The 25,660-nt window shown below is 39.4% G+C and overlaps 1 protein-coding gene across 6 annotated transcripts in view; it reads right to left on the bottom strand.

Annotated features, from left to right (window-relative positions):
* lnx1 (ligand of numb-protein X 1) overlaps window positions 1-23,361 on the bottom strand; it is a 56,887-nt gene extending 33,526 nt beyond the window's left edge. For 3 of the 6 annotated variants that reach the window (XM_051645340.1, XM_051645342.1, XM_051645341.1), the window contains exons 1-2: window positions 23,114-23,361; window positions 16,233-16,767 (exon numbers count right to left, since the gene is read on the bottom strand). In XM_051645340.1, the coding sequence (XP_051501300.1) occupies window positions 16,233-16,660 (428 nt within the window). In that variant the 5' untranslated portion in view covers window positions 16,661-16,767; window positions 23,114-23,361. Of the gene's footprint in view, window positions 1-12,505; window positions 13,179-14,425; window positions 14,551-16,232; window positions 16,768-23,113 lie in introns of those variants that run through there. The other 3 variants (XM_051645343.1, XM_051645344.1, XM_051645345.1) reach the window with 2 other exon arrangements.
* Between the last annotated feature and the right edge of the window lie 2,299 nt (window positions 23,362-25,660).

Below are 25,660 nucleotides of genomic sequence, written 5' to 3'. Positions count from 1 at the left end.
TTAAAAAGCATCTATCATTATTTGTACCAGTGTTGGGGTGAAAATAATATTTGCACTGAGGTGTAAATAGCATCTAACTTTATTTTCACCAGGGTGCAAATATCATCTGCCAAAAAAAACAAAAAACAAAAAGAAAAAAAACATTTAAGCCCATCCATGTGAACACTGACATCACATGTTTGGATACTAAACACACATCAACACACACTGTGAAGAGGTTCCCTATCCCCATGTCCTAACTGTATCATGTGACCCACTCAGCCAACCAATGACATCACACCAGAAGCCTGCAAGGGCAGTTATGCAGACCTCCCTATCTCTCCATCATCTCTCTTTTTTCTGTCTCTCTCTCTCTCTTACTTCATTTATTTGCTGTGGAGCATCCTCTTCTCCTCCTGTCTTTTCTATACCTTCTTTCTATACAGTACATTTAACACTCCTCCCTCCCCCTCCCATCTCTCTCTTCTCCTCTCTGATTGGAATAGCAGGATGAAGACAGCAGCAGATTTATGTTCATCCCTCTGCATCCCTCTACACCCCCTCCCCCATTGACTTTATATTTCACGTTCTATAATGTGTGTAAAGCAGAGGGGAGATACAGTAGTGCTGGATTGTGTTTTGCTCTGAGCAGTTTACATTGAGATCTGTGCTTAGTCTGAATCGTTAGATACACCTGCCCCGATCTCTGGTGTGCACAGAGCATGCATTTTATGGGGAAAAAAACGTAGAGACTGAAACATAGTACATCTGAATTCTCGTACTTTCAGAGTATGTGCTGAATTCCATAAAGAACTTACTTCTTCACAATTGATGAAGTACGTTCTGTAGGTATGCAGATGTGTAGCATAAACACACTCGTAAATCATTTCTCAAATACTTCAAGTGAGCCACAAATACTAAATGAGCTTGCAAGATAATTTTAAATGATTTAAATTATTATTTATTAAAATAATATTTAATGTATATCAAAATAAGGCCTAGATTAGAACATGTAAACTGATATAATATTTCTCATGTGCACCATTATGCGATTAATCTTTTTTTTTTTTTTTTTTTTTTTTTTCACAATCCATCAATAGATTGAGTGCTGTCTTGGACATTGGGGGCCTTGGCTTCAGAAATGGTTGAGAATCACTGTACTACATCAACTATATTGGCATTGCACCTTATGTTCATTGACCTATGACTCCTACTATAATGAGTTTTCGGACATCCTACTCATTTGACATAATGCTTTTTGGATACTGTGAATCAGGGACGTGAAACGAGCTCCTGCTAATTCCAGTTTATTCATGGGAAGGCCTTTTAAGGCTGTCAGTTGATTAAAACAATAAATCTTGTTTTTGTCATTTATAATTTGCTGAAATTTGTCTCTAAATTTATTTTTTCCTTTCCAAATGTAGCTACACTCAGCTCCTGAATAATAAATCAAACAGACATAACCTGCAGCAGTCTGGCCATCTCATTAATGCATTTTAATCATTGATTATATTTCATACCAGTTGAGCTTCAATGATAAATTCCACTATAGAATGACTGCAAATGACTTTACTTTGGTTAAATGTCCCAGACTCTTCTACTTGCATTTAAATTTTAACATATATTCTTATACTTATCAATGAAACAAATACACAAAATAGAGATTCAAATCGTACATTCAATACAAATGTGGTGATGCATGGGTCCATCAGGTCTCTCGTGCATCCCTCACACAACTATTGCATATTGTAAACACATATAACCGGAAACTAGCGAACTGCTTTATTTTACAGCGGAAGTACGTCATGAGGCTAAGTGCAAGTAAATCCGTTTACAATGGAAGTGGGCTAAGTGCAAGTGGGCAAAAAAGTAAATTTCGTACCCTGGAAGTAGGCATATTCAAACATGGGATGAGAGTGTGTTCTTTGCATGCACAAATTCAGTCACAACAAGCAAAGGACAACACTGACACCCCAACGGTTAAAGTAAATTATAGATGCCTTTGTTTCCCGGTGGATGTGTGTCAAGTGTGTGTGGTGGTGTGCACTTGTGCTGGTGTATGAGTGTGTGCGTAAGTGAGGGTTTTAAAATAGACATAGTCTATTTACCCAAAGAGTGCAAATGATGCTTTAAAGCTGTGGGACACTTTTGGTTTATGTGTGTGTCTACATTTGAATTGTAATCTCCTGTTTATTCACAATTCAGCTTTACTTGAGCAGCTCTATTCCAACCTCTATTCCTATGTCTAAATATGCTTACTTCCCTGCTACACACTATGTAAAATGTCAAATGAGTATAATGTCCCAATATTCCATATGAAATCAATAAAATGATCAGGAATAAAAAATAAGCAACACTTTAAATAAAAATTCCCATATTAAAAAACTATATTGGCCAAGATGAGAGACATCATCAAATTGTGCCGCTTCTATTAGCAATTTGGCCATTAGAGGGCTACAACCCTATATGCTCAACTAGGTTCCTACATTCAGTATCATGATACAGTAGACTAGCAATACCAAAATGACTTACTGCATCTACAGAAATTCTGCAACCAGTGGACACTTGGCTATTCCATAAGGCCATAGAGCAGAGGAGCCGTCAGATTCGAAAAGTTGAAAAAATAAAAATGCTGGAGAACTGTGAAATGGGTGGAACTTTTCATGTGTAAGTGCACTATAGGTACCAAGAAAGTTGTTCCTCGTGGTTTAATTGTGATTGTTTTTGGAGACATTGTTATCATGTCATAGGTAGAATAACAAACAGGTCAAAGGACAATGCCAACATGGCCGATGTAGTATGTATTTATACAACACATCGGCATACCTAAAGGATTTGAGAAGTAATGCTCCCACTTCTTTTTTCTTGGGGAACTCTTATTTTGACATTATAATGTTAGTCAACCTGCCAGCGATAATGGAATTTTGGTCAAATACATGCTATTTGATTTATTATTTCTATGTAAAAAATTGACAATATTCATCAAATGGTTATTGGTGTACGTAAACATAAATTTTAATCAGTGCGCTGAATGTTTACATAATGACATTTGCATGTCAGATGGTATCGGAGCATTTTTACGAGTACGAGTACAAGTACCGGACCCGATTCCAATATCAGTATCGGTGCATCCCTAAAAATGTATCTTAGAGTTTCCTGTCATAATTAGGTCTTGGGGTGGGGGGGTGGTTATGTGCAACTTCCAAGACAGAAACTTGTATTTACGATAATTCCGATAGATGTGAAGGCAGAATACACTCTTCATCGAATTCAGTACATACAGCACTCTGAAAGTATGTGAATTTGAACGCAGCACATATTTTTCTTGGCCATTCAGGAAAGAAAAACTCTTTCAGGGTGCACAGCAGCAACTGAGCACCCAGCCCAGGTGCAGATCCGGTCGTGAGCTCAGGTGCTGAGCAGGGAAAAGGACTCTGCCAACTCTCTTTCTCAGATGTAGCTAAAGTGTCAAATTAGCAACACTGTTTTTGCACTCCCTGCTCCTCATCATCATTAACCTGATGAGGAAGAAGAGGATGCAGAACAACTGCAGCGCGACTGCAGTACTGACACTTACGCCCGTTTCAAATCGCAAGCTTGAGTGAGACATGAGCATAGCGTCAGCTTAACTACAGCGTAACTGCAGCTGAAGACTCGACAGGGCTTTCACACTGGAAGCGTTTTTATAGCATCACAGCAGCGGCTCTATACAGAAAAATACTGTGATTTCTATGTTATGGTGAGCATTTATTTTAATAAAGACCACAACTTATAAAATGGTTATCTGGAGTGGGTCATTGATAAGTATTACAAATTTGATCGTAATGAAATCTTATTTACATGAGGAGGAGGACCATATTTGCATGTAAAATTTAAACAATAGAGCACTCTGTGCTTCTCCACCTCCACAATCAGTCTTGTATCATCCATTGTTGAACACGTATGAGGTAAGTTCTGAATTTACTGATTTCACGGTCTGTCACGTGCATGTGTTTACAAGTGAAAGCAAACACGGCTGTCAGTGGGTATTGCTGAAGCCTATAGACTTGTTCTATGATTAATAGTACATAAAAGACCCATATTTGTCCCATATTTTCAGGCTCATAAATTGTGGATTACTGTAGTTTTAAATTATAAACCATACGTCTGCTTAAGTATAATTAAAATATTTTAAATTGGTTTAAATGATTAAATCTGCTGGAATTTCTTTTTTCTTTTAATTTGTTTTTCAGATGTGCTCTAATTCATACAGTATAAAGACACACTAGACTGCTAATATATGCTTATTCTGTGCTTTGTGTACTTTTTTGTGTCAAATCACATTAATTTTATCCATCAACAGTGCAAGGTCACTTTAATTGAGCACGAGTGGCACTGCAAAAATAGACTCAGAGCTGAAACCCCACTGCACTGCAGCTCACGCATCACTCACGCTATGCTCTGATGTGCTGCTGACGCTTCCGGTACGAATGCTGTAACCTGTTAACAGAGGCGCCGAAAAAAATATGTTCTGGTGACTCCAGCTAGGTCTCCTAAGCAACCAAATTGGCCCGGTTGCTAGGGAGGGTAGATTCACATGGGATAACCTCCTCGTGGTCGCTATATGTGGTTCACTCTCAGTGGGGCGCGTGGTGAGTTGTGCCTGAATGCCGCGGTGGATGGTGTGAAAGCCTCCACACACGCTATGTCTCCGCGGTAACACGCTCAACAAGCCACGTGATAAGATGCACGGGTTGAAGGTCTCAGATGCGGAGGCAACTGAGATTCATCCTCCACCACCTAGATTGAGGTGCGTCACTACGCCACCATGAGGACTTAAAGTGCATTGGGAATTGGGAAAATTGGCGAGAAAAAGTGGAAAAAATTAAATAAAAAATAAGTTCTGCTCACGCACCGATCACGCTTTCGATGTGAAACGGGCATTAGGCGGGAGTGTACAATGATCTGTTGAACTCTTGCTCTCCAGGGAAAACGCTAAGAGGCGGCATCTGACTTTGCAGAGGAAAATGTGGCCGTCACATTTAGTTAATTCTTTTAATTTGTCTGAAAACAACTTTGATTTTGCAGTCTTGCACCAGTTAAAGGTGTACGTGCATGTGAGAGCTGATATTAAAGGGTTATTATTCCCAAAAATTAATTTTCTCTAGTCGTTTAGTCACCCTTGAGTCATTACAAACCCATAGGACTTTCTTTATTCTATGGAACACAAAAGGAGAAGTTTTGAAGAATGTTCATACTGCTCTCTTCCATACAATGAAAGTGGATGGGGACCAGGGGCTATCAGGTCCAGAAAGGACAAAAAAGCATTATAAACGTAGTCCAAATCACTCGTGCACTGTATGCAGAGTCTTCTGAAGCCATATGATAGCTTTGTGTAAGGAACAGACTTAATTTAAGTTGTTATTTTCTGAAAACCTTGCTTGGCAGCTGTTGTCACTCTTTACTTTCAATGTATGGAAAAGAACAGCTTGGATATTGTGCTATAAAGAGCTAATTTTGCGTTACATGGAAAAAAGAAAGCCATGCATGTTTGGAACAACATGAAGGTTGTATTGCTGTTTACTTCTGTACTTTTTCACTTCCAGTGATGATGCTTCTCTCTGTCCAGCGTGTTGTTTTGTGTGCTTTGGCATAGATGAGTAGATGGGTCATGCGCTCACTGAATGAGCCAGTGAATGCTGCAGGACAAACCACTGATGTGCACGTTCATCGGTCATCCACTCACTATGCGTGAAAATAAGGTCACCACGGCAACACGCAGGTCCCCAGCAATAGCCCTGTTTTCTCACTATGTATGCGTCACGCTGATTATAATATGCTGCTGTCTTACCAGAGGCATCCTCTGCATACAAATATACACAAATACATGTACACAGGATCTGTTACCATCCCCCACACGATAACTGATTTTTCCCCTCTAAAATAAAATATGAACCTGTCAGAAGTGAACAAATCATAATCATCTAGAGCTGACAGCAATCAGCCTTCCAGCATCTCTCATTCATATTCACATGAGTCAGAACACAAAGAATTCAACAAGCTGGCCTTCATTTTCATTTTTAAACAAGTCAGTACTTTAACTGACTATGCTATAACATAACATGCCCACAAATAAGCATGCCACATTAAGGTCTTTATTTACAAGTCTAATGAGTTTTGAGAACATATTTTAACTTCCTAACAATCACACACACTAAAAAGTCAGAGTGAGATGTTTAATAGAATACATATTCCCTGTTTTTTGTATTGACTTTTATGTTGAAATTCTTGTTTAGTTCCTGTTTCCTGTTAGTTTTTGTAGTCCTTTGTAGTTTCATTTTATGATTGGTTTTCCCCTGATTGTTTCCACAGGTGTTCCTTGTTCCCTTGTTTGCCCCTGTGTATTTAAGCCCTTGTTTTTCCTTGTTTCCTCTGCCAGTCTTTGCATGTATTATGCCTTACTCTGTACGTTTGGTCACCGTGGATTTTTTCTTTATGTTCTGAGTTGTCTGGTTTTCTTTTGTTTATTAAAGACGCTGCATTTAGATCCTCCATTCTCTCCTGACTCGTTACAGAAAGACTGACCTCAGCCTGCTCCATGCCACAACTACGCCTGAGTCTGCTCCACACCATATCACCACCAAGTTTAAGTCTTCTCCACGCCATACCACAGTCCAGCCTCCCACGGCCCTTGTTTCCAAGTTAAATTATCCACCACTTATGTCGGTGCGTAGGGTCACGAAGACCCTTCCTCACAGCTTGTCAGTATTCATGCCTGCCACGGCCAACGAGCCAACGCCTGCAACGCCCGTGCTCATGACCACAGAGGTAGTTTCCCAGTCTCTGCCCATGTTCATGAACACTGTTTCCCAGTCATCCAAGACTCTTTGTCTTGAGCCTCCCATGGCTCCACCTTCCTTGGCTTCACCCCAAGAGCCTCTCCTGGCTCTGCCCCCAGAGACTATTCCCCCAGCGGCTCCGCCCGCTTCTCCAGAGACTATTCCCCCAGTGGCTCCGCCCGCCTAACCCAGTCCCTGTCCTGTGGCATTCTCCCAGGCCTCCTGACCCTGTCTCGACCCTGCGGCCACCTACCAGGCCTCCTGATCCAGTCCCTACCCGGAGGTGGTCTTCTGAATCTCCTGGTTGCCCACCTGATCTGCTCTGGTCTACTTGGTCCTCCGAGCCTGCAGCGTCGCCCTGGCTCTCCATCCCTCCGGCTCCGCCTTGGTTTCAAGCCTCCCTGACTTTGCCTTGTTCCTCTGTTCCCCTTGTGCCCCCTTGAACTACCTGTTTTCCCCCACACCCCATGGACTATTATTTTATTTATTTTTTTTGGAGCATCTGGAATCCGCTCCTCAAAAGGGGGGCTCTGTCACATATTCCCTGTTTTATGTATAGACTTATGCTGAAATTTAGTTCCTGTAAGTTTTTGTAGTGCTTTTGTAGTTTAATTTTATGATTGGGTTTTCCCCTGTGTATTTAAGCCCTTGTTTTTCCTTGTTTCCTCTATCGGTCTTTGCATATATTATGCCTTACTCTGTACGTTTGTTCCCCATGTTTTGTTTCTTTATTATCTGGTTGTCTTTTAAAGATGCTGCATTTAGATCCTCCATTCTCTCCTGACTCGTTACAAATAGAGTTAAACAGCGCTTCACCTTGCATGTGGAAATGGTGTATCTTTTCCTCACATACCACCTGATAAAACATGTACAGACCTATCCAATGGCACACAAACATGCAAAGGCACACACTTGTAATGCACAAGATACATCTACACATCACCGCATAAAAGCATTTAAGGGAAAACACTTTTGAAGGGGTAGAGTAGCAAATGTTATCTGATTTGGGCCCTTGAGCAAGGCCCTTGACCCTATCTGCTCCAGGGGCGCCGTATCATGGCTGACCCTGCACTCTGATCCCAGCTTAGCTGGGATATGTGAAAAAAAAAGAATTTCACTGTATATGTGCAAATGTATAATGTGTGATAAATAAATACAATTAATTTAAAAAAAAATAATAATAATTGATAGGATGAGAGTGAGGTTGGCTGAATTTAAACTGCCTGCAGTGTTAGAAATAATGTTTATCAGGTATTTTGCCCCTGAGAACACATACAGAAAATCTGCAACAGTGCAAGGATAGAATTAGTGTTTAAGTCTAACTAACCATCCATCTCAAAGCATAAGAGAGAAAGGGAATGATAAAGCAAGAGCGAAAGAGAACAAATCACTTCTTTGATTGTAGCAGACATAAACAAACAGACTTTTCTCTTTCAGACAAGTTGAGGTGTTGACCGGTAAGCTAATCAAGTCAAAGGGTATCCAACCAAGTGATTCCAACTCCAGGTGCATTTGCATATGCATGAAAGTACTGTATTTAAAGGGAGAACGGGCAGCCTCGGCAAAGAATAATCAATTAGGATATCAGTGCTGGCAGGATGGAAATTAAACTAATCGGAGCATTTAACACAAACACACACACTATGTTTACATGGGCAGTTATAATCAGGCTACCGCTGGTTTTTGCATAGTCAAGCTACAGTCTTCTTCTTTCTGTCCATGTACTGTATACATGACACCATGCATAATCAAATAGCTAAAGTAAGGATGTCAGCTGAGGAAGAGATGTAGATGGCTTCCGGTTGACCTTTTGTGTCATAGCAGTGTGGCGAAGAATTCAGCTAACTAGCTTCTCAACAGCGAGACGCGCACAACAGGCACAACAACATGGAGAACGTTACAGCCATGTGCATTACATTCTTTATGCGCTGATTTTGGTGCAGATCAGATGTTGTGCTATGGTGATGTCCGAAGGCAGAAGACGACGCAATTTGCTCCTGGATTCTTTAACTATCTGAGCTCTGCTTTGTTTCACTTAGCGCCTTAAATAAGGATATTATCCTTTTAAACACAGTGTAAAGTGGAATAATAATGTTTAGACTGAGGAGAGATGTCGTGAATAAATAGACGTTTAAGAAAATATTTGGTTTGTCTATATTTTCCCAGCGATCGTTGGTATTTTTGTATAGGTTTGTTGTCTGTATGTCACTTACATTTACATTTACATTTATTCATTTGGCAGACGCTTTTATCCAAAGCGACTTACAAAAGAGGAAAACATAAGCGAATCATCTTAGGAGACAGTGGTATGAAAAGTGCTGTATTACAAATTATCACTAACATCATAATAGTATTCACAACAGAATAAAGTGCAACAGGAATTTTTTTTTTTTTAATGACTGGTTAAGTGCTCATGGAACAGATGTGTTTTTAGTCGTTTTTTGAAGACAGAGAGTGAGTCAGCTTCACGGATGGAGTTGGGAAGGTTGTTCCACCAATGTGGTACGATGAAGCTGAAAGTCTGGGATCCAGTGACTTGTTGTCACTTGATCTGTAATTTGCTTCAGGCTGTATATTCAATAAATATCATGCTTTCTGCCTCATTCTATTAATATAATCTACATTAAATAAACAAAAGAAGCTGTTATAACTTCTTGATGATTACTGAATGTAAAATGCAGTATAATGTGTAATTTGTATTGTTTACATTCTGCATTCTTGGCGCTAATGCTAGCATGCTAACCCTGGCCATAGTATGCACCTGTTACCCTCTTGTATTGTATTTTATGATGAAATTTGTGATCTTAGTCCATGTAAGATAATGAAAATGTTTTTTTTTTTAAATTATTTTTATTCTTGTTTTTAAAGAAAGACTTTGGATGCTACTGCAAAGATGGGTGTTGGGTGATATGGGTGTTACTATGGCAGACAGATAAGAGGATTAGTCAATGGGCAAAATACAGACAAAAGAATAATAATTAGAGGCACATCAGTGTGTCACAGGTGTGAATGGCTTACAGACTGCTGATCCATCCAAAAATGATAATTTTTAGCGTTCACTAGAAACGGAGTGCATTCCATTCAGAAGTGATCATCCCCATGCCCTATTCCCATTGAAGACTTTACCATCCACTGTGACATCTTTGAATGGCTGAAAGGTGTGGGGCTAAAAAATTATGTATAAAGTAATTTTTTTTGTAAATTCAGTTTGAAGCGATCTCACAGCATGACTATTATGATTGTTTTCCCTTCGAAGTGCCCTTTGGAGGCTGATTTATCCCATTTGAACACTGGGACATCTGTGTTTTTGTGGCTGTTCTTCTTCTCTGCTTTGTTTTGCGTTCAACTTTCAGGTTAAATACACATCTCACGGCACCTTTCGGAGCATGCGAAAAACAAAGAGGCTAATTGTGTTCTGATTAACGTGAAACCTGATAAAGCCGAGCGATTGTACATTCGCAATATCTAAATCTGTTAGTTCATTTAGCAAAAAAAGATCTGGTACTTCAGTCGGATTAAAGCATTTCCATGACATTTTAAAAATACTTTTTATTACTTTAGTTCGACTGAAATCAAACTTGTAAAGCTCGAACATGAGGGGCTGAATCTCCCTGCCACCTAGCGGTAATGTTAGGGTTAGGACATCGAAAATTTCATTAACTCAGTATTAAAATAATCAAAGTCAATGTAAGGTCCCCACTATAATAGAAACAACTAATGTGAATGTCCAACCAAGCACTACAGAGAACAAAGAAGACCACTGCTTGTGACAGAGAGACAGAGACGGAGAATAGAAACCAATACATAAAAAATGAAGAGAGACATTCTGGGCAAAGCAACAGACAACTGGCCAAAAACAAAAAAGAGCCCATGAGTGTGAGGGAGAGATGAGAATAGAAGGTTTCTGTCATTACACAGGATGAAGATGAATGACCGTGCTACCATTCTTCTGCCAGCCAAACAAAAAAACAGACTACACACCGCATCTTTCCTATCCATTCCCTCTCTTTTTCTCTTTTTCAATGCATCCGAGATGGAATGGCTACCGATGGCACCCAGATACACAAACACATGGACACAAATCACACAACACAGTTCACACGGTGACCCACATACACAGAGGGCGAAAGAGGTGAGAGAAAGACCTCATCCTCTGAGATCACAGCCAGACAAACACATGGACAGATGGTCCAGGAAATTACCTTATCTTTCCCTGTCTCCTCACCATTCATCCCTCGTTTTTCACCTCTGAAAACACCTCACTGTCTTTTTCCTCTCCAATCCTCAATCATTTCCTATTTCCATTCTGTATACTAATATATGTGTGCGTTTGTGTTGTGTGTGTATAGTCTGGACTCTAAGAGGAGCAGGGATTTTTGATGTAGTCTGTTGTACTATGTTCAGGCTTTCAACACTCACACTTACAAGGCACAATTGTGTTTCAGGCAAAGGACCCAGGATCAATATAACTAGTTTCCACCCAAACACACACGCGCAGCAGCTTCACAATGAATGCAGAAGGCTCTTCTAAACAGTGCAATGCACAATAAAGTGAGTATGTGAGAAGCGCAATGTGTTTATTGTGATGTAAATGTGTATATTTATCTTTTAAAGAGAATGTTGTTATTTTGACCGAAGAGACACAGAAGTGAATTAATTATAATTAATTATTAATTATAATTATAATTTTATAGATTGAATATTGTAGCGTGAAGCTCTAAGAGTGATTGGATATACTGTTGTCAGATATGCCGCGTGTGTGCATGTATATGTGTTAATGTTTGAGTTTCTGTGCTTGGATTTTCTGAATGGTGTGGCTAGCGGCAATAAAGCTGTGTGTGTGTGTGTGTGTGTGTGTGTGTGTGTCTTTCTGTACATTCAGTCCTTTTGGCAAGGTTGAAATAAGTGTGCAATGATAGAGAAAATTCCATAGCTATATAACATAAATACATACATTATGTGATGATAAAGAAACAAAACATAAAATGTCCCAAATTCCAGTTTTCTCTGACTATTTGTTGCGAAAACACACCTGCACGCACACACACACACACACACACACACACACACACACACTAGGTCGTCTCAGCCATGCTGCAGTGTCCCTCACTGCTTGATCACATCAAAACAAAACCTGCTTTAATACACAACACATCCATAACCACCTAACCAATGTCTAAAGCTTCACAACCACTAAAAAGAACCATGGCGACAAGCATCTTTCCTTCCAAAACAATACATTAGACATCGATAATACATCTAGAAACTTCTAAACAACAAAAACATACACACAAATGGATACAGTTTTGCATGCACAAACAAACACAGGTATGCTTGCACAAATGCATGCATCTGTTTAGATTAAAAAAAAGAAAAACGGGATTAAGATGTATAATATGGGATTAATGCAGGTCATTGAGTATGTATTTTAAGCGATTTGAATTATGGGGACACTAGAAATGTCCACATTTATAGCATAATACCCTTGTAATTACCAGTTTGTAACCTAAAAAAATGTCCTCGTAAACCACCTAAACCCGCCCCGACACACACAACCAACCAGCTGCTCACATTGCAGTGCTGGATGGGATGGGGTACAGTGCGACTGTCCTGGATAGAACTAGGAGATCAGACTGTACATATGGCTCCAACTCACACAGGACAAACACACACTCATACTGCAGTGAGCTGATGTGTGTGTTACTCACAGTTCTGAGTAGAGGATGTGCAGGTTGCCCACATTGTCAGTGTAGTTTGCTGGACTTAGCCAGGGCAGAACCAACAGCAGCAGAGCCTTCATGACCCCCTCTCTCCAGGGCTCCTCCTGTTCCTTCTCTCTTTCTTTTGTTTTCACTCTCTTTCTCTGGGCTGAATGCAGTTTTTCCTGTCCCTCTTCCTCTTTGTCCTTTCCTCCTCCACTTCTAGACCGTACTGACCCCCCTCCCTCCTTATCTTCAAGTATAGAATCTATTCTTCCTCTTCTTCTTGTTCCTCTGTCCCTCCACTTTCCTTTCTTTTGTTGTCTTTCTGTTCTTGCCTCCCTCAGTCTTTTAGCCCGGTCATCTCAGCAGCAGACAGAAAGAACAGCAGCAGCAGAGATAGAGTAGAGAGGTAGGACTGGGAGCACTGCCAACAGAGGAGAGCAGAGCGCAGGATGAAAAAGACTCAAGAAGAAGAGGAGGCAGGTGCGCTGGAGTGAAGGCAGCCAAGGCGGAGAAGAAAAGAGAGGGGTGAGGTAGAGGGAGAAGAGGAGGCAGAGAGCAGCATTCGCTGGCACACTGGTCGGATGCAATGGTTGCGTTGCCGTCTAATCTGTTCTGGGCATCATCCAAGTGTAAGAGGATTTATGCTCACAAGCCCACACGCTGCTGTGAATGTGAGAGAGAGATAGATAGAGAGAGAATATATGTGAGTACAGCAACACAGCCGCTGACTTATACTGCAGCATGCTCTACAGAAAGAGAGAGAGAGAGTTGGGGCAAACCATCAGAGACTGGAGATAGGGGGAGATACAGGCTTGGGTGGTCCATCTATCATTGTCCTTATGCCTCAAGGTAGAGCATGTGGTGAAGACCACCCCCTTGGCAGATTAACAGTTCATTCAGTCATGAAGAGGGGTGTGAGTGTGTTTATGTGTGTGCCTGGGTGGGGGGTAGACAATGGATGGATGGATAGATGGGTGGTGAGTTGGTTGATTGGATGGATGGATGGATGGATGGCGAGTTGGTTGGTGGGATAAATGGTAAATTGGTTGGTGGGATGGATGGATGGATGGATGGTGAGTTGGTTGACGGGATGGATGGATGGATATTAACTTAGTCAGGAGTATCCATTTTGAGCAACCACACTCTACTTCCCAGCTATAGCCTTATTATTGTTCCAACTATATCTTCCAATCATTCTCAAAACAGATAATAAATTACATGGTTACATAATCAAACAAAAATGGTTCATAGGTCCCAAATTTTACAGCAGTTCAATCAAACAATATGATCTAGTGACAATAAAGAGCGTTGTACCATAAATACTGAATGTGCTTGTAAGAGAGCCCAAGAACAGCCTGAGGCATTACATTCTCCTCCCACCCTGATTAAAACCATGATCCCAGGAAAGTCCATGCACCACCAAAGACATGCAGACACAAGCATACACTTAGGCACACTGACAAAGTGCATTTTGACATGCTTGAATGCAAACACAAACGTAAGCTGGCACAGACAAAAAGCAAGACACAAACCTTTACATATTATACAAAACTAAGTCACAAACAGCTCCAAAGCACACAAATATCAAGCAGAAATATAAAACATCAAAGATTCCACAAGCAGCCATCAAAAGCTTACTAAACACACCAGATCCTCTCAACCCACTGTTATGAGTCACCAGTGTGAAGGAAGCCTCACACTTTAAAATCACATGACCACAAATGCTGTGAAACAAACACAATCTGTAGCAGCTGGCCCTGAAAGATGCTTTTTAGTTATGAAATTTATATGCATGAATTCAAGTGGAACTTTGTATGCAGTAAAAAGTCAGATGACACAAGCAAACAGTCCTCACAACAACAACAAAAAAAAAAAAAAAAAAGAAAGAAAGAAAGAAGAAGAAGCAAATTAGGCCATTCTTACATATCTCAGTCTTTGGCTGGTCCTCATAAGTGCTTGTTCCTCTTAATTCCCATATCATTCTGAACGATGTCCCACTTTAAAGTCCTGGACCAACTATAACAACCAGCTTCCAAACCACATTGGAGAAAGAAGGGAGCGGAAGAGAAAGACAAAGAAAGATGAACTGACAACCCAAGAGCCAAGCTTTAAAAGGAGAAAGAGGGGATGTGGGAGGGGAAAGGAGGAATAGAATGGAGCAAGTGTTTTTTTTTTTTTGTTTTGTTTTTTTGGGTTGAGTGTGGAAAAGGGCAAGTTGATTATATTTCCGTAAGTGGAATTTTAAATGAGAGGGAAACTTTCCATTAAAGCAAGTAACAAAATGCAATTAATTTCAACTGAGGCCCTCAGGCCTGTGGCGCGCTAATGACTCAGACACAGTCCATTGAAACAAGAGAGACTCTACCATCCTGAAAATGAAGAGAGTGAAAGAGCGTTCCAATGAAAAGCATTAGTTAGCATATAGTCCCCCAAAGGCACTGAGGTGGAAGATATCTTAATCTGTTCAATAGAGGTCACTTTGAGGTTTCTACCTCTGAGGAGCGAAGAACAAAAAGAATATTCAGAAATAAACAAACAAACAAGTGCATACAGCAATAAATGTGCTTGACATGTCTTCTTTTGTGGAGAATCACTGACAAGAGTCTTTTATGAATGGCAATGAATAAAGAGAGTCTCATGAATGCCAATGAGATACCGAAGTCTGAATTCAATTTATCAGTATAACAGTCATATTAAACAATTGCTATGCAAGCAGACAAATCAAACTTGCTTATCAAATTCAATACCTTAAACTGTGCTGTACCAGGGTGATTACAAGCAAAACTTAGCTGGTGAAGCTGGTCAGCCAGCATTGCTTTTCTGATTAAGCTTGTTGATCTAACTGGTTAACTGAGTTAAAAAGCTTGGTGGGGAAACCAGCACACCAGAATCTCATTTTGTAGACCAGAATCCAAAACCCAACATCTGGTCACCAGCTATGCTGGCCTTTTCAGCAGGGTTTGAAGATGACTATTTACTGAAAATATTATTCAAATCAAATCAATTGTCTGGAAAACCTTCTTAAAAATCACAGATGTTAGGTGACTCTGGTGCAGTCCTCTGGCAACTGTTACAGTATTGTGCAGCAAGCTACGTAGTGTGATCTGGATCAACATCTTTGTCGGTCCTGGAAACAACATTTCTATCAACCAATCAGATTTTAGGGTTTGGTTGATGGTTAGGGACAGGCTTAGTGCTGGGCATAGGGGTTTGAACAACAATTTTATCAACTTATTATTTCCCTCTGATTGTAGGCATAGGCTACGTTTGGGTTAGGGAAAATTGCTGGTTACCAGCATATAATGTGCTGTGGATTCTGAACCCCAATATGGGATGGTAGTGTACTGGTGTCCCCACTAGACTTGTTAACTACATTAACCAGCAAGACATCTTTGGTCGACCACCTTCACCAGCCAAGTTTTGCTGGTTAAAAGCATGGCGATTCTGGTCCATCTGCTATACCTGTACCAAAGTAGCACTAACCAGCATAAAAACAAACTGGTAATTAATGCTGGCCTAAGCTGACCTTTTCAGCAGGGAATGTTGTTCCAGGACCAACATAGGAGGCTGATCCAGGAATATGTCCTACTTGGCTAAATCACATTGTGCGTCTCAAGTGGTCATCCTCTAAACTTATTTGACACCAGCCCAAATGTCATTAACAGAAGCTCAAATCTTGTTAAGATCACTACTTTCACATCAAAGCCGGCTCTAAGAGTGATTTATTCACCTGCTCCTGATGTGTCCCTCCAGTTCTCCACGGGATAGCTCTTCAGTGCAGTGCTCAGTAAATGGGCAGGACACCTTCAGCTTGTCCAACAGTTTGTGGACCAGCAGACTGGACTTACGGCAGGTCTGCAGCATCAGTGGGATGCGGTCCACAGGGCAGAAGTCACTCTCCAGCAGGAAGTTTGTCAGACACTCTTGGCAGTAGGTGTGTCCGCAGGGTGTGTCCAGGGGTCGGATCAATGGCTGAAGGCAGATGTGGCACATGAGGTCATCATCCACCTCGTCCTTATAGGTGTATTCATGGTTCTCCTCTTGTAGGTGGCGCTGTCCACAGATGTGACATAGGTCAGAAGGAGGTGAGGTAGGAGTGCCTCCTGTGGCACCACAAATGGGCAATGCCACGGTACCCGGCTCTTCCTGATCACTCATTGTTAAATGGTAGATATGGTGAAGATGGTTGTAGTGCAACTACAGAGGTGGTGATTCTTTGTGGTTGGAAGGCTTTGTTGGATCAGGTTGCGTTTTAAACCATCCACCTGCATGGGAGGAGCACACAAAAAAAGAAAAGGATCTGAGAGTCATTTATGGCCAATAGGTGTGTTCACATGATAATCTTGTTCACTGTGTTTGCTGGAAAGGCGAGTCGCACACACACAAAGACACATACACAGTTTAAAATGAGGGCAGCGGACATTTTTATTTTCTGCCCATTACTCATTGCTTTTATTCTATTTGTATTCTGCTGAGATGGCAGAAGGATGAATATCCGACTGATTCAAAACTCTTTTTAAATTCCACTGAATACATATTCACATAGCACCTGAGGTTCATAATAAACCCAGTTTAAGAGAAAAAAATAGATCAGTCATTTAATATAGTAGTTTGCAGTAAAAATAATAAGATTGGAATTTGATCCTGTCATTCAGTGGAAGTTTTTTTAGCATGGTCACACAGACAACAACCAACTATCTAGCATTTTCTAAAAGTTTTTCAGAGGCTCATGTTGGGGATCGGTAGCTGTTTCGAACCACAATTGGTAATGCTTGTTTAGCAGGTGCCACTATTACTATTGCTCTGATCTTCGTTTTGGGATTTTACAAAATTCCCTACCCCAATTCTTCTTCCACCAAAACTTCTGCTCATAACTTGTCCCACACATTTGTCATACACCCATAAATGATGTGTCAAATTGACCGGCTTAAAGAGGAGAGGTGTGAAATAATTTTTGTGTACAGGTAAATAAATAATATTCCCCAGCGGATCAAAAACGGCAAAAAAAGCCCATAGCCTTAACAAGGAGCAGAGGGCTTATTTTTCTGGAGCAGAAAATCATAGACAAAAGGGGGTGGCCTCTTTATACTTGGGGCAGTAAGGCAAGTTTAGTGACACTCGAGTTTTGCTACGGCAAGCATCATTTACATTCAGAAAATTCAACTATGTAGTTTTGTCTATTACAATCTCAGTCTGACAATTCTGCTTGGCTTCATTCAAGGCTCTCTTTTCTGAGTTTAATTTTAGGGGTATGGTTAGGGTTAGTCTGTAATATTTATAATTAGCTTTATATAAAAACATCTAGAAGTCCCCATAGATAGTCACATATAGTAAAGTAAAAAAGTGTGTGACATCATAGTAGGGACCGGTAAAACCTGAAATCACCTGCATTGTGAGGACTAGCCAACAGCCCCCATGATGTACTGTACATTTAATAAACATACTGAATAATCTATTAATGAAAATGTAACAAAAAAAAAAAAAAAAGCAAAAAGCATTGTGTGAGGATAAGGTTGAGGGTTAGGGGATAAGACATCTTATATCTAATATCATATATAACTCGGTATAAAACCAAAATAAGTCAAATTACAGAAAAAGAAACGCGATTGTGTAATTACGAGTGGCTGGGTTAACGTGCACTCCTTTTAGACAAGCTTAAAGTTTATCTAATCAATGAAGTCCATTGGTCATGGTGCTCTTATGTAAGACTAGAGTGAATCACCACACCTGTTGTATTACACACAGAACAATTACATGCGAGTATGAGTGTGTACAGACACAATGGGAGCATATTGTTATTACAGCCATAAACATCTCTCTGCACTGTGTCTCACCAAGGACAATCACTATCAAAACCACTGAACACACAATATGTACACACTGTCTCTATCCATTTCTGTGTATTGTGTTTAAATATGACCTCCATTTTTGTTGTTAATTTAATGAATCACAGTGCATTGCAGGTAAATTAATAAGAATAGTTTTACTGTCCTCCACTTTGTAATCTGATCTGAGCTTGAAGAGCACGCGCACGCACACACACACCCACACACACACACACACACACACACACACACACACACACACACACACACACACACACACACACACACACACACAAACTTGTTTTTATATCATTGTGGGGACTCTCCATATACTTCCATGCATTTTATGGATTTTATGCAGCTCTAACGATAATTTCTATCCCCAACCCTAACCCTACCCCTAAACCTAACCCTCACAGAAACATTTTTGCATTTTTACATTTTCAAAAAAACATAATTTAGTATGTTTAATAAGCCATTTCCCTTGTGGGGACTGCTGGCTGGGCCCCACTAGGTAGGTGATCTCAGGTTTTACTATCCTTGTGGGACATTTTTACCCCACAATGTAGTATAAACATGTACACACACACACATACACACACACACACAAACACTTTTACCCCGAGGCATTCATTTAATTTAAATATTCCATTTTCTTTTGTCTTCCTGTATACAAAGGCAGTTCTAGCGAAAAATCCATTGTTCAAAACAAACAGAATGACAGGACTTTCTAATGGCTGCTTGTGCTATTTTACACTCCTTCCCTCAACTCTCACTGGGGAGATAATATTGCTTCCTAAGTAACCATTAGCCCAGAGGAAAATGGTGGTAAGTACATACTAATAGCTCCGGTTTACTTCATAAGAAATGAAAAAATTAACGGGTGTGACATTATTTCGAACAAAATCTGGCCAAAACAAAGGTGTTTTGAGTTAGTTTCATTGGTTCGTAACAGTTCGCCAGCGTGAAATTTTAGCAAAACTAGCTAAACACCTTCTTACTGCCACTGGTGTGACCTGGTGCTCAGTCACCATGAACACACCAGCATGCAGAGTAAGCGAGCTTGGGCAGACTTACCCACCTCTATACTACCGTTGCATAGAGACATTTTTTTCAAGAACATGTCATGTGATTTTTTTATTAATTAGTCTACAAAAGAAATCAAATCTTCTTAAATACTCTTAAATTCACATTCATTCTGTTGTTTGATATGCTGCTTAATTCATGTGTCATCTGCAGCGTAAAGCCATTCACACAATGAGTTTTGACTCTTATCATTCTTTTTTCTTAATTCTGCCTATTTGCTGTAGTATCAGTGTCATCATAAATTACAATAACAGAGTGTAACTGGTGCATATAATGGCCGCATATAGCGTGTTAGCACTATAGCGCCATGAATGCAGAATGTGAACATGACAAATTACACATAATTTACTGCATAAATATTACTTTAAATCAAGAAAGTGTTAATGATATTCAACTGCACAATCAAAGGAAAGCTGCACACACTCGTGCACACACACACACACACACACACACACACACACACCATGCACAGAGTTCAGCTTTTTTGATCTCAGATCAATTGGGATCAATGTTTAATGACATAATAAGAAATACTGAAAATAAATGGCTTTATTGACTTTGCATGTGTACAAGTAATGGAATGTAGTGTGTGTTAACAGTTTTATAATGGTATAACTCTCTGCCTAATCAGCCTTTTCCTTAACAGCTTCGGTTAAAAATTGTCTTCTGTGTGTGTGTATGGGTCAGCACTTTTATATCTTTCCCATCAAACAAAGTGCACAGCAATGCAATAATGAAGAAATTAATGCAAACTCAAACACAATATGTCTATTTCTCCCTCTTTTCTCTTTCAAACTCCAAGTAGATGTTTAGGATTCAACCATATTTACAACTTACAACACTTAAATTTTGAGCACATTTTGTTGTTCCTGTATTTAATTATTTTTCCACAGTGTCACTGTGACAACTAGTACCTGGCATCTAACATCCAAGCAAATTCCACATGTGTATATACCAAGGGGTCACAGTTTGGCTGGTTAGCATGGGAAGTTAGTCTCTGCTAGTAGATGCAAAAAGTTATTTTTCCATTGAAAGCCATTCAAATGTAGCTGTATATTATGACAAAATAACATTGTTTTGCAAGCAACATATACATCGTATATTTTATTATATTATAGAAGTTTTGCCGGTGACTGATTTTCAGCGTGAGATGGACGTATACTTTTAACTGTCTGCAACAATGGGGGGAACTGCCATTGAGGTGGGAATGCTAATGGTTAGTTTTCTTCAGGTATTACTGACCTCCTTGGTATATTTGTTCTGACACAATTTCTGTATTACTTAAAACAAACAAAAACAATCATTATTCAAGTTATGATTTATATGTTACAGTAAGAAACTATATTCAGTAATTATATAAGACATCTCTGCCTTGAGGTACCACCAGTGTTTTTGTAAAATATAGGCATTCCTTAAAAAGACAACACTTGGAGAAAAAAGCCCAGGGTGGATCTTTCGCTCTCAGTCCTGCTGAGGATCTGTCTTTGACTTCATGCTTTGTTCAGACATGTTTTAGAAGTATGTTCCGCAGCATTCCTGAGTCTCTGGATGCCTACTGTTTACAGCGTGAACTTAGAACAAAGAATCAGACCAAACAAGAAGCCTTGGGGCTCCCCTTTGATTTAACCATTCAACTGTTAAGTCCTATAGCTAATGAATAATGCCCTACAATAAAGCCAGTGATTAATGCACGTATAATGACTATACAATGGAAATTACGGTTATTAATGAGCATAGTTACACACAAGAATAACACAAAGATATGACAGGAGTGAAAGCGTGAGAGGGTGTTCTGTGCATTTCAGAGCGTGAGATAAATTCAGACAAGAAAAAAGGGCCAACAATAACAAACAATGAAACATACTGTATATTGTATCTCTTAAGAGACTTTTTAGACAAACACCAATGTGTGAAATGAGACAGTATATTTCTGCTATGTTGTAGAAGGAAACTGAACTGCACATCACAACTTTACATCAAAGAGTCTCCAGTATAGCATGTAGAGAATTTCATAAGTGCTCATATGTAAATGTACATAGCACCCCCCACACCCCCCCACACACACACCTTCCATTTTTGCCCCATTTCTCTACCAACCCCTCTCCTTACCTCTTACCACCTCTTATTTGCCTTCTTTTTCTCTGCATCTTCTTTCTCCTCAACCCCTTTGTATTCATTTTTGCCCTGTTCCTTCAGGCTCTCCATCACCCTCTCTTTCTCCTTCTCTTTTTGTCATCTATTTGTTCCACTGATTCTACATCTAAATGACATTCAATGGCCCAAACATATATTTGGACACAACTGAACACTTAAACCACACTTAAAATGTACAAATTGCATTGCATTACATAACAAAATATACAATCAAGTGGCATCTGGTATGAGGTAAAAAGTCAGATCCCTACAAGTTCACACAGGTGTTCTGGTGAATCAGCTCATCTATTCGTTACATCATCTCATTTTATTAAAACTTCTCTTCTTTAGATAACTGGCATGTTGTAAAGACTCATTATGTTTGACAATCTGCATAAAGTCATACCACTGATAGAATCACTGATAACAATAAGACATGCCAAATATGTGGCACAATTCAATAAAGATATAAGTTAACAGCAAATACAGCAAAAACACACACACACACACACACACACACACACACATGTCGGTGCAGCTATCATTATGAGGACTCTCCATAGACATAATGATTTTTATACTGTACGAGCTATAGATTCTATCCCCTACCCCTACCCCTAAACCTAACCCTCACAAAAAACTTTCTGAATTTTTACATTTTCAAAAAAACATCTTTTAGTATGTTTTTTTTTTAAGCAATTTGAATTATGGGGACACTAGAAATGCCCTCATAAACCACATTTATAGCATAATACCCTTGTAATTACCAGTTTGTAACCTAAAAAAAAGTCCTTGTAAACCACTTAAACCTGCCCACACACATACACACACACACACACACACACACACACACATGTTGGTGTGGCTATTCTTATGAGGACTCTCCGTAGACATAATGATTTTTATACTGTACGAACTATAGATTCTATCCCATAACCCTAACCCTAAACCTAACCCTCACAAAAAAACTTTCTGCATTTTTACATTTTCAAAAAAACATTGTTTAGTATGTTTTTTTAGGCAATTTGAATTATGGGGACACTAGAAATGTCCTCATAAACCACATTTATAGCATAATTCCCTTGTAATTACCAGTTTGTAACCTAAAAAAATGCCCTCGTAAACCACACACCCACACACACACACACACACACACACACACACACACAAATAAGTCTGCACACTGACAGGTGACTGGCTGTTGGGTTTGCCAGATAAACAGCCAGTAATGGCCAAAACTGGTGACAAACTGATTCTGACATCAAGAAATAATGATGACATAGATTAATCTGTACTTTCGCTGTTAATACTGTAAATATCTGAACATATACACCACTGGTTATGCTCACACAAATGTATCCATGCATGCATGTGCGCAAACACACACACATTTTCACTGGCATTATGACTGCAAAGAGCTCATGTTGCTGTCTACACAAAGAACATTTATCCACAGCTGTGCTGAGTCAACAAGTAAAAGGGTTATCAAACAAAGGTCAGTATTTTCCTACTGAGGTGAAAGTTGTTTCAGTAAATATACTCAGACTAGTTAATTCCTCTCACTTACCTGAACAGGTAATCCAACAGCTCCGGCAGAGGGAAAACAAGATGGGAAGAGGAAGAGAAAGTGAGAGAAAGTAAAAGAAAAAGAAAGAGGACTTTGTACCAGGGGCCACGTGTTACAAATTGCTTGATGTGTGCTATTAAGTAGGGTCCAGTTAGGTTTTAGAGTTGTCCTGGTAGTCGCCAAGTGAATATTTTAGTACAGAGGCCCCCTGGCAATCCCTACATGCTCTGGGACGCCAGCTCCTGATGCACACACACACACAAACCTGATACAGGAAATGACAGAAAAGAGGCAGAGCTAAAGCAGTTGGCAGGTAAATACAAGAACTGCCCCAACCTGCTCTGGCAGGGCCAGGTACTGGTTTACACACACACACACACACACACACACACATATATGTTGGTGCGGCTATCCTTATGAGGACTCTCCATAGACATAATGATTTTTATACTGTACGAACTATAGATTCTATCCCCTAACCCTAACCCTACCCCTAACCCTCACAAAAACCTTTTTGCATTTTTACATTTTCAATAAAACATTGTTTAGCGTGTTTTTTAAGTTATTTGAATTATGGGGACACTAAAAATGTCCTCATAAACCACATTTATAGCATAATACTACAAGTTTGTAACCTAAAAAAATGTCCTCGTAAACCACCCAAACCCGGCCACACACACACACACACACACACACACACACACACACACACACACACACACACACACACACACACAGACAGAGAGAGAGTGGCAGTGAGGAGAACAGCAGTCACTTTGTAAAAACTTTACTTAAGTGCTACAATCTAGTAACACACAATGCATTTTTAAAGGAATTTCAGTCAACATGGAAACAATTATGCGTGTATGTGCGTACACACAAACATAGACTCGACCACATGACAAAACAGTTGTCTGCACTTGCTTCTTGCAAGCTATGACATGCTCTTGTAAAATCCCTGTACATAACCCTGAACAAAGTGCCCGAAGAACCATAAATCCTACACTGATATCTATTTTCACTATCCAGAAGCCAGCACCCATCCAAAAACACCTGATAGGGAGGGGGGCAGTGATGGGCAGTATAAATAGCGAAGTTATTAGCTTAACTACATTTCTGAGTAGCGAGATGGTAGCTTCACTAGTTTTTAAATCAAGTAGCTTTTCAGTAGCGAAGCTACATTATTGACAAAAGCTACACCGCTACACCATGCCTTGTACCCGGTGTTTACTAATACCAGTTTTGAATCAGAACTAAAGATGTCCGATCACAAATGAATCTTTCATTTTTGTCAGTTCTTTGCAATGAATTGGTCTCACACACACACACACACACACACATGTTTAAGCAATTTGAATTATGGGGACACTAGAAAGTTTGGGGGGGGGGGGGGGTGTTGTTATTGGTGCTGCCTGCACTTAACAGACTAAAGATATTTGTCTCCACCTGTTTTGGACTTTCTCAACCAACAAGAGTGTGTCATAATTTTTATGCGTGTATGAGCTTGTAAGACGGAATAAGAGAGACTGTTAGTCATCATCTTTTGTCAAATGTTTTTGGTTTGTTTTTTGGATTGAATACACTCGTTTGGAGTGGAAAGCACTAAATGTTAAGATCTGTACCTCAGCCTCATTTCAGAAGGTTTCAAGCAGGGCCAGCCCATGGGTTTGTGGGGCACTAGGCGAAATCATGAAAATGTGAAAATCGTGAAAATTGTTATAACTTTAAAACATCCATAGAACCGTTGCAAAAGTGATGAGCAGATTTTTTAATAGAAAGCACTAACAAATAAGCACTATACTGTATAGCTCGGTAGATGACAAATAAAATGTCCTATAGCTTTTTTTCTCAAAATGAAGATGTTAGTTTAAAATGTACATGCATGCATAAGGGAATATGTTTATTTTAAGTGCAGTGACAAGTCACCATTTTATCGCCTTATTTTGATCACCTTTAAACTTTTTTCTAGAAGTAGAAATAAACGTCTCAATTAATATGAGGTCATGGAAACTGCAACTATGATAATTACTGGGTTACATATTACAACAAGGTTTGCATTAGATATCATTAACAATGTATAATACAATTTTCAAGTATTTATCAATCATGACTAATGTCAATTTATAAAAATACAATTGTTTATAGTTTGTACATTTTAGTTCATATTGTATTAACTAATGTTAACTTATAAAAAATAAAAAATAAATATGTAAAAAAAATTCTATTATACGTAGAAATTAACTAAGTATAAATAAGTGTATAATGAATAATTACAGTATGTGTAAATAAAATTACATATTTTAAATAGGGCCTATAAACACAACACCTCGAAATATATATTTGTATACAAATGTAAAGAATAAACAAATGCCTCTTAGAGAGCAGAGATCTTTGCAGATAGGATGGTTTGGTTATTTTCCAGATTTATTGCTCATATGTTCACTCTATGTGAGTTTTTTTGCGTCTTTTTATCGACAGTGTCTGAAATCCTTCCCCAGCAAATTATTCTTGAGAAAACTTGGAAAGCCCTAATAATTTGACAAGCAC

This window comes from Myxocyprinus asiaticus, chromosome 19, assembly GCF_019703515.2.
Source record: "Myxocyprinus asiaticus isolate MX2 ecotype Aquarium Trade chromosome 19, UBuf_Myxa_2, whole genome shotgun sequence".
NCBI classification, from domain to species: domain Eukaryota; kingdom Metazoa; phylum Chordata; class Actinopteri; order Cypriniformes; family Catostomidae; genus Myxocyprinus; species Myxocyprinus asiaticus.
The sequence above is the reverse complement of the archived record's forward strand: the minus strand, read 5'-3'. Positions and strand labels throughout refer to the sequence as shown.